This window comes from Scaptodrosophila lebanonensis, unplaced genomic scaffold, assembly GCF_003285725.1.
Source record: "Scaptodrosophila lebanonensis strain 11010-0011.00,11010-0021.00 unplaced genomic scaffold, SlebRS2 tig00000092-arrow-pilon, whole genome shotgun sequence".
NCBI lineage: Eukaryota > Metazoa > Arthropoda > Insecta > Diptera > Drosophilidae > Scaptodrosophila > Scaptodrosophila lebanonensis.
Window position 1 is genome coordinate 4,930,948 of NW_022060566.1, and position 16,951 is coordinate 4,947,898.

At 39.0% G+C, this 16,951-nt stretch overlaps 2 protein-coding genes across 2 annotated transcripts; one reads left to right on the plus strand and one right to left on the minus strand.

Moving 5' to 3' along the window:
• Nucleotides 1–347: 347 nt before the first annotated feature.
• LOC115627063 (WW domain-containing adapter protein with coiled-coil homolog) lies at nt 348–12,675 on the minus strand. Its single transcript, XM_030522609.1, has 15 exons — nt 12,538–12,675; nt 11,735–12,301; nt 10,051–10,087; nt 5,877–6,183; nt 5,090–5,320; nt 4,950–5,024; nt 4,764–4,839; nt 4,592–4,677; nt 4,437–4,532; nt 3,707–4,164; nt 3,009–3,328; nt 2,407–2,936; nt 2,153–2,322; nt 1,408–1,535; nt 348–1,336 (listed from the first exon to the last, which is right to left on the minus strand). The coding sequence occupies exons 2-15, from the start codon at nt 11,773–11,775 to the stop codon at nt 1,258–1,260; spliced, it is 2,634 nt and encodes an 877-aa protein (XP_030378469.1). The 5' UTR covers nt 11,776–12,301; nt 12,538–12,675; the 3' UTR covers nt 348–1,257.
• A 453-nt stretch (nt 12,676–13,128) lies between these two features.
• On the plus strand, nt 13,129–14,371 carry LOC115627290. Its single transcript, XM_030522922.1, has 2 exons — nt 13,129–13,427; nt 13,501–14,371. Exons 1-2 carry the CDS (start codon nt 13,359–13,361, stop codon nt 14,122–14,124), a joined length of 693 nt encoding a protein of 230 aa, XP_030378782.1. The 5' UTR covers nt 13,129–13,358; the 3' UTR covers nt 14,125–14,371.
• The last annotated feature ends 2,580 nt before the right edge of the window (nt 14,372–16,951 follow it).

Consider the following 16,951-nt stretch of genomic DNA (forward strand, 5'->3'; position numbering starts at 1 on the left):
TCTGTCTGTCTGTTTGTGTGTATGTGTGTGTGTGTGTGTGTATGTATTCACCCGCCCATATATTCATAGTCTTTGTTAAGTTGGTTTTTGTTTTGCAAGGTCTGGGTTTGGTTTGATTCAATTTGGTTTTTATTTTTAAGTCTGTGCTGCAATTCCACTGAGCTGCTGCTGCTCTGCTGCTACCACCACATCCTGTTCTTCCTTGCCGTTCTTATTGGCTGCAGGCTGTCGCGTGTGTAAATATATAAATTTCCATTTCCATATGCTATATATAGATATATCTATATGTGTATATACATATATGTATAATTTCTATGTATAGTTAAATTAGCTTTATTGCATTTGAGTATACTATGTTGACTTTTTTATTTTCGCAATTTGTTTTGTTTGTTTTGTTGCTTTTCGAGGCTTCTTCTATATTGCTTGTTGTTATTGGTGTTGTTGTTGGTTGGTTGGTTAATCGCTCTCCTGCTTTTTTGCTTACTTGCTGGCTATACATACATTTACAAAACTGTTGACCTGTTATTGAACTCTTTTTTGTCGTATCTGTGTCTGTTTGTTTGCAGTTAGCTGTGGGTGTGTGGGTGTGGGTCTTGGTTGTATATCCACTTGCGTTCTCTAGTTTTGCGGATCGATCAAATGGTTTAAGTGTTTGTTTTTTCTTGTTTAGTAATTTTGAACGGCATTTGTGTTTTGTTTCTTTGTTTGTTTGTTTACAATACACGCTGCTTTACTTCATGCTTATTAAAAAATTGATTTCTTTTAAAATTACTTTTGCTAATCATAAATTATTTTTAGGGTTTTTCCTTTTCATATTATGGATTCTATTCTTTTTAGCTTCCCATGCCGCCGCCGTTGTGTGTGCATGCGTGTGTGTTTGGTGAGTTGTTTGTGTGCAACTTTGCTAGCCCTGCCCGCCCAGCTCCTTAGTGGTCTTATGGTTGTTATTGTAGTAGTAGTAGTTGTTGTTGTTGTTGCTCTTAATATTTTTGCTGCTGCTGCTACTTAGCTGCCATCAACAGTTTCCGTTGCTGCCACCAACAGTCGCTGCTGCTGTTTCTGCTGCTTCCGCTGCCATTGACTGACCGTAGCTGTTGCCGACTGCTTCATCGAGCTTCAACTTCAGCTTCAACATCAGCTTGAGCACGAGCTTGATTAGCATTAGCATCATCATCATCATCAGCTGCGCCATAGCGGGCTCTTTTTAAGCCTTACCGCCAATTTACGATGCACGCGCAGCCTAATTTGCTCCTGATCCTAAGTATCGTCAGACATGAACGCGTTCTGAGTCTTCGACTCCTCAATACGGCGTATTTGTTGGCGCAGATACATAATTCTATAAAAAGAAAATAAACGATTAGTTCAAGCTTGTCTCATATTGGCAAGGATGATTTGTTTTCAACTTACTTTTGCTCCTGCAGAGTGGCATTGATTTCCGTACTACGCACCAGACTGCGTGCGCATTTCAATTCGGCGCAGATACGTGTGCAGGTAATGTCACCAAATAGATGCGTATCCTCACAGCATTTCTGCGCCTATCCAGAAATACAAGGAAATTCATAAAGATAAGTATGAGTTTTAGAATCAAAACATTAAATGTTTTAATGGGATTTTAAAATGGTAGATAAAACCTATTATTATTTCTATTCGCGTGTCCTGTTAATTCAATTAAATATTAATTTTATTTTACTATAAATCATTTAATGGATCTCATTGCTATTTTACTCGCCCTACACGGTCAAACAATTGAAATCGACTTCGTTCCATATTGATTCTATTTCGATGACTTTTGAAATTATTAGTGAGACAGCATTTAAAACATAAAGACATACACAAATATTTTTAAATTTTTAACCGATCCTTCCTATGGCAGTTAGGATTTCAATGAAACTTCAGAATATCTTAAAATAATATTATTAGAAGATATAACGATGATACATTCGAGTAAAAAAAAAAACAAAGCTATATATGATGAGTGATAAATTGCACTGTGCATATAGGTTAGACAAATCTACATAACAAATTTGATATATCTAGCAGTTATGGTTGAAGAAATCTCGCGGTTCATACAGACGGACAAAGTCAATATTGTGGAATTTATGTAATTTATATTTTATATTTTTTTTGTTTATATATAGGTTTTTTGTCTTACCTGACGCTCCAGGGCCTCCGCTTGCCAGTTGGTCACATGCGCAATCAAATCAGCACGAAAATATTTGGCCAGCTTGGGCGATATTTCGGGTCCACGCAAGTTTGCCGCCTGCACGGAGGAGGTGACACAGCTTTGCAGCGTACTCAGTGTGGCCGAGGCAGCGCCATCAACTGCAAGAGAAAAACAAAACAAAAGAGTGCATAAAAAGTGAATGGAGAAATTTTAATTAAATTTTGTTTATTTAATGGACTTACGCTTGCGTTGCTGTTGCGCCTGCTGCGCTGCCTGTTGCTGCGTTGCCTGCATCACAGCAACTGCCGCCGCTGCTGCTGCTGCAGCAGCATGTTGTTGTTCTAAAGCTGAGCCACTTAAATCTAATTCCTGTGTAGGCGTTGGCGGTCCCTCGCCGGGCAGCACTGCGCTGGAACATAGACTATTGCTGCCCATGGAGGTGATGACGCTGATACCACTGACAGTGCCCAAGCCGGTCACAATATTGTTGGCATTTGGAGCACAGCCAGAGGGGCCAACGCCGCCGCTGCCACCAGCAACAACAACACTTGCCACACCGGCCATTACGCCGCTGCCGTCAACAGTCTTCATTGTGAATGGTGGATTGCAGGTATAGGCGTTGCTTAGACCACCACAACTAGCTATATTTGTGGCATTCACATTGTTCGTGTGACCCACAATCGTTGGGATCGGGCTCTTGGTGTAATTCAATGATGGGGACAAACTGTGATGCGGATGTTGCATATACAGTGGCGAGTTGACGGGATTATCTCTACAAAATTGAATGAAATGCATGATTACCATGTTGGTAATTAATTCGTCATTGTAATCAACACACACTCACCTTAAACTGCTTAAGCTGCTAGCGGAAACGGAATTAACCGAATTGTACGCATGATTCACTGCGTCTGTGGAAGCGCCGACACCACCACCTATTAAACTACAACTGCTGCCGCCAACAACAACAGAGCCGCCTGCGCTGACGGCAGCAGACCCAGGCACGCCAGCGGCCATCAAATGATGCCCAACATCGAGGCCGCTCAGCATCTGTTGGCGCATTATCAGCGATGACGTCTCCTTTCCGCCCACTAGCAGCTTATTTGGCGGCCCCGGCGCATTCGAGTTTAGATGATGCTCCTGATTTGTTAAAGTCGGCACCGTTGTCTGTGGAAAAGTAGAAAACTGTTGGTAATTGGAGAGAATAGACTCTTCTATGCGCTATACCCATACCCTCTGCTTCTACCTATAGTTTTTGAAAGCTTTACAGTGGTACATTAAAGGAAACCTGGTTATGCCAAATTTAAATATATTGTAATAAACAAAATAGTTATTACACTAACCAGGATTTGAACACCGATCGATACAGTTATAGTATAAAATATTGAGGCAATATCAAATTTGTAATTAACTAAATCTACCAAGTTTGGTGTCCCTTGCTTTTACGTTTCAAAAGTTCTCCTCGTTCATACAGACGGACACGATAACGGGCAGGATTTACAGGGTATAATGAAGGGCATATTATTTTCTGATCTTTGTACTTACACTGGACGTTGAACCAATGTGGCCGACAACTGAGTTTCTAAGGCTGCTGTTGCTGTTGGAGATTGACGACATGGGCGTGCCACCGATTGTTGGCGGCACTGAGGCAAGGCCGGTGGTGGGCAACATGGTAGCGCCGCTAACGGGACCGCCGGTGACCACAACACCACCGGCACCCACCGTTGTGGCCGAAAAGTGCATAGCGACTGCTGCAGCAGCAGCTGCTGCCGTTCCCATCGGCAGCACAGAACCGACACACGACATCGGATTGGGATGTGATGCTAGTCGTGGTAATGCATTCCCCATTGCACACGGAATAGCGCCCGGTGGCAGGACAACAGCTGGATCGTTTAGCGCCGCACCGCCATGTGTGGTGGGTGTGCCCGTCAGCGAGTAGCTTGCCTCCGATGTGGGCGTTGAATCACCGCTTATGTCCATGTCAGCATTATCGTTATGTCGACCTGTGGGTAAACACAAAAATGTGAATCAAATGTAAAAATAATCAGTGATTAATAACTAATTTGAGTAATCCATAAGATTACTTCTAATAGTAATTATTAACTTAAAGCTTAAACTAATCACTAATCAATGTTAGCTAAACATTTCTAGTGATTACTGCAAACAATCAAGTGCAGCTAGATTTTTGTTTTTGGGTTTTTTTGTTCGCTTGATATCTTTATCACAATCAAATGTGAACGTGTAGTCTAGTTTATAGTCAAGTGCAATTACTTACCATCTAAACGCCTTCGATGACTGGGCGGCCCACCATCGTTGTCGTAATTCCATCTCAGTCGTGAATTGTCGCGCGATGAATTGGAATGTTTATAAGCTATAAAATATAAGCGAATGTTAAATAAGACAATTAATTTATATTATATTAATACCTACCCGATCTTGGGAAGCGATCATCGCGATCTCGATCGCGTTCCTTGTCGCGGTAGTCCTTCTCACGATGCTGATCACGCGGTAAAATTCTGCAATCAGATAAGCATAGACCAGTTAATAATGTCTAATGTGCGCACAGCTTGTGGACCCTACGTGGAGCGTCACAAGACCTTACCTTTCTCTATCCGCCCATTCCTTCGGCTTCTCCCATTGGGAGACCTCCGTCTTGCAATTGTAGTAATACATTTTCCCTAAAAAAAAGATCAGTAAAGTTTATTATATCTCTCTCCCTCCCTTCGTCTCTCTCTGTCTCTCTCTTTTTCTTCCTGTCGAAGTCAATTTCTGAAGGAAGATGACTTACCCGAGGAGCTAACATGCTCACTCCAGTCGCCATACCGCGGCACGCGCTCTCCACGATCGCTGCGCTCGCGTTTGTCTGCAACAAAGAAGGCATCTCTTATTGGATCATGTGGGATTTGTATTCGATTGTCTTTTACTGACCTGTATACTTGTCCTTCTTGTACATATCCCTGTCACGGTCTGTGCCACGATCTCGCTTGTCGCGCATGCGCTCCCGATCGCGATCATCCGAGCCTGAGCGTTTGTCATTGTCTCGGGATGAACAGAGTTTTGCTCCGCTACTGCTGCCGCCGCCACCGCCCCGCCGATCCCTGTCATGATTCGTGCGATACGACTCCGAGTCCCGATCGTTGCCGCGCCGATCTCGCTTATCTAAAGTGAAATCAAATGATTGTTATACTAAATTCCCGAAAAATGCATAATTACTAATGTTAATTACAGAAAACATTTTACTGATATAAAACCAAAGAAAAACTATGTATGTTACGAAGTCAGATCATTTTTTAATCGATCGAAAGGCAAGGAAATACGAATGGAATTTAAAGATTCATTGATATCTTTCGCGAACGGTCAATCAGGGATTGAAAAAATCAATTCTCAATCGATATTTAATTCTGTTGTACGTTTTCGAACCTTCCAAAAATAAGTATAAGACTATCGATTTGAAAAGGAAATACTGTCGAGAAAGTTTGAAAGGTCGTTTTTAATTGAAATATGACCGATCCAATTGTAGATTTAAGTTAACGAATCCATTTCTCAATCGTTCTTTTTACGCTACACAGCTAATTTCTGAAACTGATCTACACATTCGAAGCTCGCTAAGGGGTTTAATAAAATCATTCTTTAATTGAATCGTCGCTGATCCAATTATAGATCTAATGCAGTATATTGTTAAGGAATGATTTCTTTTCAAACAGCAATTACTCACCGGAATATTTATCCTTCTTGTATAAATCGCGATCCCGATCGCGCATCTTCTGTATGAAGCTGTAATTGCCGCCACCATGAGAGCTATGAACACCGCCCCGTGATGAGGGCGAATCTATGTCCGGTGATTGTGAGCGATAGCTGTTGCCATTGTTCAGTGGGCCACCACCGCCACCACCACCAGCGTTGCCACCGCCGCCGCCGCTGCCGCCGTTGCCGCCACCAGCGCCAGGTGAGATGTCACGATCGCGATAGTTCGATGAACGATCGCGTTCATAGTCGCGTTTTGAACTGCTGTACTTTGAGCTCTGTCAAAAGAATTCATTATGCATTTAGTAAGATCGGTCGGACGAAACAACAATATTGCTAAGCCAACTTGTGTTCGCTATGGCGACGATATGACACAAGACAGTACGAAAGTTGATCAAGAAACGCAGTGCCAATGGGTTAGTAACTACAATAATTATATTTAAATGATATATATATTTATATATATAATACTTAAATTATAAAAAATACTTAAACGCACACATAGTTGGCAAAAATGTATTGAAATGAACTTGTTACCATATTTTCCAACACGTTTTACGATCGATCATGATTATAGGTTTTGAGTTCAAAGCAGCATTACTAATATCGTTTAGATATACAATGTTGTTGCAGCGATTTGACGATCGTTTGATTTACAGCCAATAATACTTGGGCTGGGAATTTAAATTTCATGTTTTAGTAGACTTGGAAGTTTTGAAAATATTTTGCAATGAGCAGAGAATAGGAAATCTGGATTGCGCTACCTCTAAATGTATCTTTAAAGCTTTATCTATTATAGAGGTATGTCTTTGAGGCTTTTATTTAACGTCCGAGCGCCTTTTCGAATCGTTTTTTATCTATAGATATATCCATTATAAGGTTAATTTAATTTATATGTCCAAAAAAAATATTGTTATTTGAATCAATTTACTTTTGCCATCTAGTGTAGTTTCATTTCAAATGGGGAACATTTTTGGGGTTTTTCAAATTTCATTTTGTCGCTACGATAAGACTCTCTAATTTTGTTTGCCAATTCTTTAATGTATGAATGATCTCTTCTTCTTTTTTTGGTTGTTGCTTGATTATTGAAATGCTTTGCAATTTGGAATTTTGTAACGGAAGTTACCAAAAAAATAAAATAATAATAATATATAAAAAAAAAAAAAATAAAATGCGAGCCTCCTTTTTAATTTGCTTTGCCAGTTGGGGGAAGGTGAAAGGGTTGTTTGGTTGGTAGGACCGGGGCTGGATTCTTGTAAACGAACGCATTATAGGTGGAAATAAAGAGACAACAAGATAACAGAAAACTTGGAACACATACATATATATAAATATTAATTTTTTTGAAACTTTCAATTTTTATACACAATTTTGGTTGCCGGGCCGCCATGACGAAAAAGCGCGTTTCTTAAACTTTGACTTTTGTTAACTTTTGCGTGGTGTTCGTGTTGGTGTGTGTGTGTGTGTACTTGTTCATATGTGTGTGTGTGTGTGTTGCTTTTGTTTTGGATTTGCTTCGATTTATTCCATTTCGACTCATGTCTTTTAATATTATAATATAATTATTATTATTGGAAATGTTCAATTTGTGATTTCTGTTGCCCTTTTTGTCTGCAGCCGCTCATATCATTTCATTATTGTTGTTTGGTTTAATATGCCTATTATTCTTATTGTTGTTGTTGTTATTCTTGCTGTACTGATTATTGTAATTGTTCTTGTTCTGGTAGTTGTTGTTGTTGTTTCTGTTTTGTTGGTTGTTGTAATAGTTGTTGTTTTTTTTTTTTTATATTATTTTTATTTTTTATGAATACTTACGTCAACGCGATACAAACCAACGGCAGCAACTGCTGCAGCCGCTGCTGCTGCTGCTGCCGCCGCCGCTGCTGCCGCTGATGCTGCAGTTGTTGTTGTTACTCCGGCTGCTGCTGCTCCTGCGGCGGCCGCTGCTGCTGTTGTTGTTTTATTGGACATCAACGGCGGCGCCACGAGAGACATATCAACGGCCATGTTGCTGCTGTTGTTAGTAATGTTGTGGTTGTTGGTGTTGTTGTTGTTGGTGTTATTGTTTGTGCTCGTCATAGGTGGCGTTAACGAGGTGCAGCGTATTGTCGTCGGCGTCGGCGTCAGCGTTGTCTTTAATAGCTGCTGCTGCTGCTGTTGGTGATGTTGCTGCTGCTGATGTATTTGTTGCTGGCAATGATAGGCGTGGCCGTTGGCCCTTGCCTGCCTCAGCTGTTGCAGCAACACGTCTATGTTGGCCGTGTTGTTGCTGTTGTTCTTGCTGCTTATGTTATAAATGTTGTTGTTGTCGTCGTCGTTATTGTTGTTGTTGTTACGTTCCTTAACAACTTCGTGCTGCTGTAAAAGCTTCGAGGACCAGGCTGGCCGGCGTTTGTTATTGAATTCTAAAATGTTGTTGCTGCTGTTCTTGTTCCGGTTGGTGTTGTTGTTATCGGCGCTTTGGGCGCTTCGTATGCTGCAAAGGCGCTGCAGCTTGAGGCTTGGGCTAACGTGTAAGTCCTTCGGTTGAAAAATTGTTGATTCGTCGATTTTTTTTCTTTGTTTGTTGGTTTTTTGTTTTATTTATTTATTTTTTCTTTTTTTGTTTTTGATGAGATCCTGCTCTGTTGTTGTTTTTTTTGTTGTTTGTTAATTTATTGTTTTATGTTTTAGGCACGTTTGTGTTGCTTTCTTTGAATGTTTTGCGAGTTTTATGTTCGTTTTTTAAGGCTACGTATTGTGTGATATTGATGTTTAGGCAGCAGCTCCCAGACTTTCGTCTCGGCGTCTGGGTAGCTAGTTTTGTTGCAATTATAATTATAATTGTTGTTGTTGTAATTCGTTGTTCGCACGCATTTGTTGAATATGTATGTTGATTGGAAGTTCATTGAATGTACTATTGTTTAATATTTAAAGTTAAAGTTGAGCCGATTCTACTTGCTAATAATATAATGTTATTGGTCATTGTATATTGAAAAACCTGCATCAATATTAAAGTAAGAAGACGACGACGAGTTGTTGTTGTTCTTGTTGCTTTTGTTTATATGGCCTTCGATGGTGGTGTTGTGTGATTGATTTTATATTATTTAGTTATTGTTGTTAGTTGTAATTTTGAAGCATATGATAATATTGTTATTATTATTATTGTAATTTAGTTGTAAATTTTGAAGTTTTAAAAATCCGTTATAACTATGCATATTTATTGATTCTTGTTTTTAAATTTGCATTTAGAATTGTAGAATTTTGTTTTTGCTTAAAATTTGTATGTTTGTTTATTTTTTTTTTGCATTAAACGCGTTCGTTCTTTTTTTGTTTTAGCTGTCAATCGAAAGGGAAATACTCAGAGTATCGCTCCAGTTATCCAAATGCTAATTATTAAGGTTAGTTCGCTTGCTTCGCTGCAATGCCGCGTTGCCATAATAGGGTACAAATATGAAACTTATCAGTCAATGATGCACCCAATGTGAACAAACAATGACAAAGTTAAAGATGGTGACGATGTTGTTGTTGTTGTAGTAGTAGTAGTTGTTGTTGTTGGTATTGTTGTTGTTGTTGATATATTGTTCATGTTCTTGTTGTTAGAATGATGCATGAATAGAAAAATGGGGGCAGACACAAAAATACAATGTTTGTTGTATTTGGGGGGGAAAACGTTTGTGCAAATTATAAAAAAAAAAAAAAAAAAACATCAGAAGCTTTTGTCCAATCTATAGAGTAGAGTTTGGAAAAAGCAACTATTTGCTATTTGGATGGTTGAGTTGCCTAATTTAAAAAATGGATTGCTCAGCAAGTGCTACAAAAAACATTTTCTCAAGGCTGTTACCCCAGAGACACGAGAGTTAAGTGTGAGAAGGAAAACAAATAAATAAATAATTGGAGCTTTATCAGAATTGACAACTGCTACGTTTGGTGGCTGTGCTTTGGCTTTTTGGCTCTAACTCTGTCCTACTACAAGTGATTAGTTAAGCTATTTAATTAGTTACAAACTAAAAACAAAGCTACCTACAATATAATATATGTATAAACAAACACAAAAGATTGCTTCAAAATATTAGATTAGTAAGCGCTGATAGATTCAAATTGCAAGTGCTGAACACAAGCGTCTAAAGTTGAGGAACCTCGTTGCGGCAATATTGTTTGCTCACCTGGTAGGATGTGTGACTGGTATGCTTCTCAAAGTACCTGTAAGAAATCAAAGTAATAAACTGAATTAGTGATGGAAAAGGTAGGACATTACATTGATAATAAATATCTTTTAATGCATATATATATGACATGCATTACTTGGCTTAGGTATGTCTATTATTTAAACATATTTGCTAGAGTTATATACAATGTTGATTTTAAGAATGAACGTTGTTAACGAAGTTCTATATAGCAAAGCAGAGGTAAATATTTATCGATGGCACATTCTTCCCAGAGCCGGCCAAAGCCGACATAAGCCCGAAACAAGCATAACCGGCACGGTATTTCATTCCAAGCACACCTTATTTATGGGTTCATCCACAACTCCCGTTGGGGCGAGCCTGGTTGTGTTAATAAACATCATAATTGTATTTACGTTCATTCAACACTGCACAGATCCATTTAACAATCAACTTTAGCCAATTGAAGTTGCTGTTGTTGACAATAATGCAGGAGGGCATTGTTATAATAGTTGCATTGGTCTGATGCATATTTGTTATTGTTATTGGAGGCAGCTGCTTTTGCTTATGCTTGGCAATTCAATCATGTATTTAAGTTGCATGGCTTCTAGATTTTCCATTGCACCTCGATGTTTATTGTTTCGTATCGAATTTCCAATGATGACGGCTCTGCCCATTGTCTAGCCATGACGACGACGTTCAGTATGCGACGACTGCTCCGAAATACAAATCAACAATTGCTGCTGCTGCGAATTAGTGCGTATACATACATATATTTATCCATCAACGGTTCCAGAGCGAAGATGCTACTGCTGCTGATGATGACGGCCTTTTCAATTATGCCGGCAATCTGCTGAAGTGCAGAGTTCCGGCAAACTGACTGATATATAGCTGGTGATGACGATGTTAGTTCGTTGTTTCCATTGCTATTAGCTGCTTGGACGGACGAATGGCCTGACCTCTGCTCACTAGGCTGTGCTTTTATGCATTTTTGTTTGAGACTGAATTTGTCTTGTGGCTTGGCTTGGCGTGGCTTGGTGGTGTGCGTATTATGGGAATTAAGTATTTTATTTAGTATTTGAGTGCAGCATGCGCTAATATGGAAAACGAATCTAATTTAACCTTAATAAACATAATAAAATTCACAGATTTATGTGAAATAATTTTACTCTCTGCTGCCGTGGAAAAATTATTGGAGCTTGTGTGTGCCGCCTGCAAACGACAAAAGACAGAGAGAGCGCGATATTACAACCGCCCGTGACAGCTGAGCAATGTGCCATATGAATTGCATGCGTGTGAGCGAGCGAGCAATATGCGTGGTGAAAAACGTGCGCAAAGCGAAAACGACAATCAAAGCCTTACGAACGATTGGAGAATGAAGTAAACGTAAAATTAAGAAATTCATGCAATATTATTATCTAAATGAAAACTCAAAACGAACCCATAACTAAAATATAAGATGCGCAATAGGTACTGAATGATATATAGGCAATAAATACATATATATATGTATAAACTATTACAATTATGACTGCAATAGCAACGCTTTGCTTGCAATGGGCGTGCAGCAAAGCGGAAAGACTCGAGACTACGAACGTAAACAAAAGGGCAAAAATTAAACTATTCAACTACTTAACTAGAATGAATGAATAAAGTTATTAAATTTGTAATTGAAATTATTTACCCATCGTTCATACGCTGCGGTTTTCTAGCATGCATTACCATCAATGCAAAGTTTTCGCCAAATACGCTGCTCTATTCTCAGTGCTGTGTTTGTTTCTGCCGCTGCTGTTGTTGTTGCAATTGCAGTTATTGTTGACTTACGGCTCCTTCTTCTATTAATTAATGCATTAAATTTTGTACCCGTTTTGTTAAATTGTGTATTTTGCTGTTGGCCCTCTGCCTTCTCTTCTGCCGTGACGACTGAATGCACGCCGTTGTTGGTGTTATTGTTGCTTTGGCCTGGATCTATGTCGTCTATGTTTGTCTTTAGACTCAAGTCCAGATCCAAATCCGATTCTTCTACTACGTCGTCGCCGTCTTCTTCTTCTTCTTGGGGGGCAGTGGCGCACACAGCCAGAGCGCGCGCCTTGATTTTTAGAGGTCTATTATGCCTTCTGCCCGCTGCTGGTTGTCTTGCGTGCGTGCGTGCGTGTATGTGTGTGTCCTCTTTGTGGTAGTGCGTGCGTGTGTGTGGTGTGTCTCTGTGGCTATCACTTTTAGCCTGCCTTTGCCGTTGGAATATTGGTTCCTAAAAACACGGAAACGTATTCGCATGCATCAGAGTTTGGGGAATAAGTTTTCTTTTCTCCTTGGTACGTTTATATTCGCCTCCAACAAAAAAAAACTGCTCGCGGCTTGCACTTTTTCACTGGAGTGTGTACTAAAGTGTGGCTGCGGGTGTGTGTGTTGGCTGGTTGGTTGGTTTGTCGGTCGCTTCGTATTTTTCTGGTTATTTTGTTGTACGGTTTTGGCTGTTTATCTTACCGCAGTTTTTGGTGCTTGTATACACGCACTTTTTTGCGTGTTAGCAGCTAGCGCACACGTTTGCGTTCAATTGTTAATCAAAAAATTAATTTGCCTGACTTTGTGGTGCGTTAGCTGAGTTTTGGCCTCTATACTTGATGATTTTTTTCAATTCTTTTGCATTACGTTTTGTGCACTCTGTCCGTCGGCACGGCACGGCTGTGTTGAATTTTTTAATACATCACAATATATTTATCTCGTTTTTTCCTCTGTCTTAACATCAGTGAAAGAGGGCTGTCATGTTTATACATTTCAGTGGACTGTGGTGAACTATAGATGGCGTGTAAGCACTAATAGTGTTGAAAAGATGTTTGAGTTGCCACTTGGTTAATTATTCTACACATAATAACTAAGTTATTTTATTTTATATTTCTTAATACCTCTTTATATTTTGAAAGCTTTATAAGCATTTTCATGTGCTTGCTTAGACAATAAAAAACGTCATTTGGTTTCTTAAAGAGAATGATCGATAGTCGTAGGCAGCCGGCTTATAACTGTTATCGGAATTTATGTGGCAACGCGTGTGACTGTGAATTTCTTTAAACTTAAATATATGTTGAGCTTAGTTTTCATAACAAGTCTTAAATTGGAAATAATTCATTTAAATTCAGATATAGAAAATACGTATCATAGTCACTAGCATTGGTTATCAAGCACGGTTTGATCGTGTCAGCTCCGCAGTATTTTTTTTACTCCGATTGCTTGTTTGCCGCCTTTTAATCGCTCCAGCTTCTGTCAATTATATTAAAACAATAAATCAAATTAAATCTCAATATTAAGTTATGAGCACATCAAATATTAATCATATCTATCTCACGTCAAATACGGAATACGGTCGACTGTTGGTGCAAGTATGATTTTGAAAAAATACCGCCGATTCTTTATGCATTTTATATTTGAACAATTTATTTCCTATTTGCCCAGCTTTGCGAAAAATCAGCCAAATGTGGCAAGAATGTGCTGATCATCACACAGAGTCGCACCAGTTTGTCCGACATGCTGGAGAAGCATCGCTCCTCTGGCCACTTTCTAATCCTTCTCCTTTCCGACATAGAGAGTGCACCGCGTCACATCGTCGAGCTCTACGAATGCACATCCATGCCGGATCTGATTATCTTCGACCTCAACTCGATTATTGTTAACCTGCTGCGTTGGCCGGTTATGCAGCAGCGCAACACAGAGACTCTGGTGCGGAATATAGCCAAATGTGCTGCTGCCTTCTGCAGCTACCGGCAGATGGTCCAACAATTTAAGGAGCAGCAACAGCAGAAGAGGAAGCAGGAACAACTGCAAGATATGGGAAGCAAAGCGAAAGAGACGATGATAGGCAAGGATAAGCAAGATGACAAGAAACCAACAAAAAAGGAAGAGCAGGAAGCGATTAGATCTCATCCCCTAAATACCATCATCATCATGCCAACGGACACATATCCGTTGAGTCCCGCGCAGTTTAAATTGTTAATCGGACTGTATTTCTATGACAATGTCTGCCATACAGATTTTGCCAGGATGGTGGCCTGCATTAGGGACTCACAGTGTCAGGACTAATCTAAAATGTTATTAACTTGTGCCTTCGTGGGGGTGCCTTAAGGTATGGCCGGACAGGCAAATAATTTGCAACTAAAAAAAATAATGGTTTACTAAAAGCATTAAAATAGAAAGAATTTATCTGCAAATTATTTGCTTCTCTGAACGTAACATAATTCCTTTGTTAATTTTGTTGAACGTTTTTTCTTCGTTTCATTGGTCTCAATTTTCTAAAAAATCATTTTCTAAAATGCTTAATTATAGAGAATTTATATACATATATGTTCTATGAAATATTTATCATCTTGATATAACAGTTTGTATATCATAGTATGATGTATGTTGTAGAAAACTGTTGACATTTTTTGTGTTAATTTATGTAAAATTGATAATAATTATGTAAGATTTAGGTAAGGGTTTCTAAACTTAACTAAACTTCTAAATATTTCGATATGTACATATATATTAGAATAATGCCTTTCACATTCTTATAATAAGGGTGGATTGCTCAAAGATTTCAAATTGAAATGCAAAATTATTTATCCGTGTTTATACATCAGCCAAGAATTTGTATAATTGTTTACAAGAAATCATAAAATTAAAAATTTTTTATTTCCATAGCTGTGTATTCTCAATGTTTATTTATAATATAATATAAAGGCTAATAACATTTGTTTAGTGTTCACAAGCTTATGTTTCTGTAGAATAAACAAAGCATTATACATAAAACTAACTTCTCATTTTGTTTTCAGATTGATATTAAATGTGTTTTACAGCTAAAATAAGTATTACCACGAATGGGTCGATCATTCCCAAAAGTGCGATTGAAAATCGTACTAAAATTGTTTAAATTTAAAATTAATTGTTAAAATGAAATTAATTAACGCCAATGTTATTTACATTTTTATTTTTTTATTTGGGTACTTCTCTAACTGGGACAATTAAATTTAAATTTGTCGTTCAACGATAATTTTTTACGTTTATATATATATATATATTTTTGTTTGAGCCATTTACATACATATGTACATATGAAAAAGTATAAGCACACGCGGTAGCCCTGGTTTTGCACAACCGTGCGTGCCTCAAACTCCTACACGCATACGACTACGCGCCAATTATTTCGTTATACAAATTGTCTGATACAAAATATTTTCTAAGTAATGATTGTATTTTAAAATTGAGAACTATGTATAAAACATTCCCGCCTTGTTCGTGCTTTAAGCTTTGAAAGCTGTTTTGCAGACGCACAGACAGCAGATGCGAGAGGGAGAGAAGAGCTTGCGCTGCACGCTGTAGCAGAGGTAACGGTAACCCAGCGCACAATTTGCAACGCAGCGAATTGAGAAAGCAAAAGCTATCCAGAAAATGAACGTACGACGAAGTCAGGATAAGCCGACTTCGTCCGACATTTAAACGACATGTTGCTCCTGCGTCTTGCGTCCTGCACCCAAAACCCTCTCTACGGCCAACGACCGTTCTCGATGACTGGCATCCGCGGTATGCGAAAGACGCAGCAGCAGCAGCAGCCGCCGCTGTCGTTACCGCCGCAGCCGCGCCGCAGCTGCTGCTGACTTTGTGGTGAATGTGAATGCGGAATGCCAACAAGTAGCAGTACAGAGAACAGTTAGTTTAGCATCGACAACGCCAGTGTGCGAATGCGTCCAGTTAGCCACGCGCTTAACATGAATTCAGACAAGTGCCATCCAAATGACGAGAAGCAATCGTCTAACAAATTACGAAAATAGAAAGCACAGAACAGTAAAAATTCTAACGGTTGTTTCAATTTGAACACACTTTGCAAATCATCCGTCGTGCTCTTTGTCCTTTTTTTTCTGTGGTCAACAACACAAAACCTGACGCAGTGAAATTAATATTTACTTGAAAATTGTAATATTTTCAAAACCAAACATAGCAGCCACAGCAGCAGCAGCAACAGCAGAAGAATATCAGCAGGTGAGCAACAACTTGTTACAAATGCAAAAAATGTCCGATTCGTATACCCTTCACTGAAAAGTGTGAGGACCCATAGTGTTTGGTATGTAAGTTTGTAACATCAACAAGATAGCATGTTATTAGAACATGTTATAGGATATGTATCAGATAATATCCATAATAACTAATTGGTTTACATAAGAAAAAAGGTAAATCGTCAACGCTATGGGAAAAAATGTAATATCTACCGACGATGGTTAAAGAGGGACGTGTTTTAAAACTGTAGGTAGAGAGATAGAGGAGGAGAGAAAGAGAGAGTTCTTCTAAAAGTAGGTGAAGAAGATGGCTATCTGTTTAGATTAACGGAATTAATTGGTCTAGTTCAAGGAACAGGTGGCACAAAAGGAGGGCGGAGAAGGCTGCATCGCCAATAAACGGCTTATGAAGAAATGCAAAATCGAAGTAAGGTTGCGAATACCAGCTTGATCCGCGAGGTTGACGACAATATGGTTATCAGATCCAATTATGTGATACGACGACTATATTCAAGAAAAGTAAAAAACACTTTCAAATGAAAAGTTTAAGCAATAACAATTGCATGTGTTATAACAAAATGTATTTTTCTTGTAAAGTCATTTGAACGTAACCTTCCTTGGATCTATATATGCCTAATAGAGGGCGAATAGGCAGACAGACATGTCTCGAGCGACTCGTCTTGTCATGCTGATCAACAAACTATTTCTGTCCCGGTCTTAGAAAACATGTCTACAACGATTCGTCTTCTCACCTATATATGTATATATGTACATAAGTATAGTTTGTGGGGTCTAGTACGGCTACAAAAGTAGGGACTCATAATTTTTGTAAGTAAAGCGACAGTAAAGGGTATGCAACTGTTCGGCGCGGTCGAGGA

Bases quoted from the DNA above. Each gene is read 5' to 3' on its own strand.
- LOC115627063 (XM_030522609.1), bottom strand. From the start codon at position 11,775: ATGGTAATGCATGCTAGAAAACCGCAGCGTATGAACGATGG. The intron at 10,088-11,734 runs GTAAATAATTTC...GATTTCTTACAG, and splicing joins CCGCAGCGTATGAACGATGG to GTACTTTGAGAAGCATACCA. The intron at 5,025-5,089 runs GTCAGTAAAAGA...TCTTTGTTGCAG, and splicing joins CAAGAAGGACAAGTATACAG to ACAAACGCGAGCGCAGCGAT.
- LOC115627290 (XM_030522922.1), top strand. From the start codon at position 13,359: ATGAGCACATCAAATATTAATCATATCTATCTCACGTCAAATACGGAA. The intron at 13,428-13,500 runs GTATGATTTTGA...CTATTTGCCCAG, and splicing joins ACGGTCGACTGTTGGTGCAA to CTTTGCGAAAAATCAGCCAA.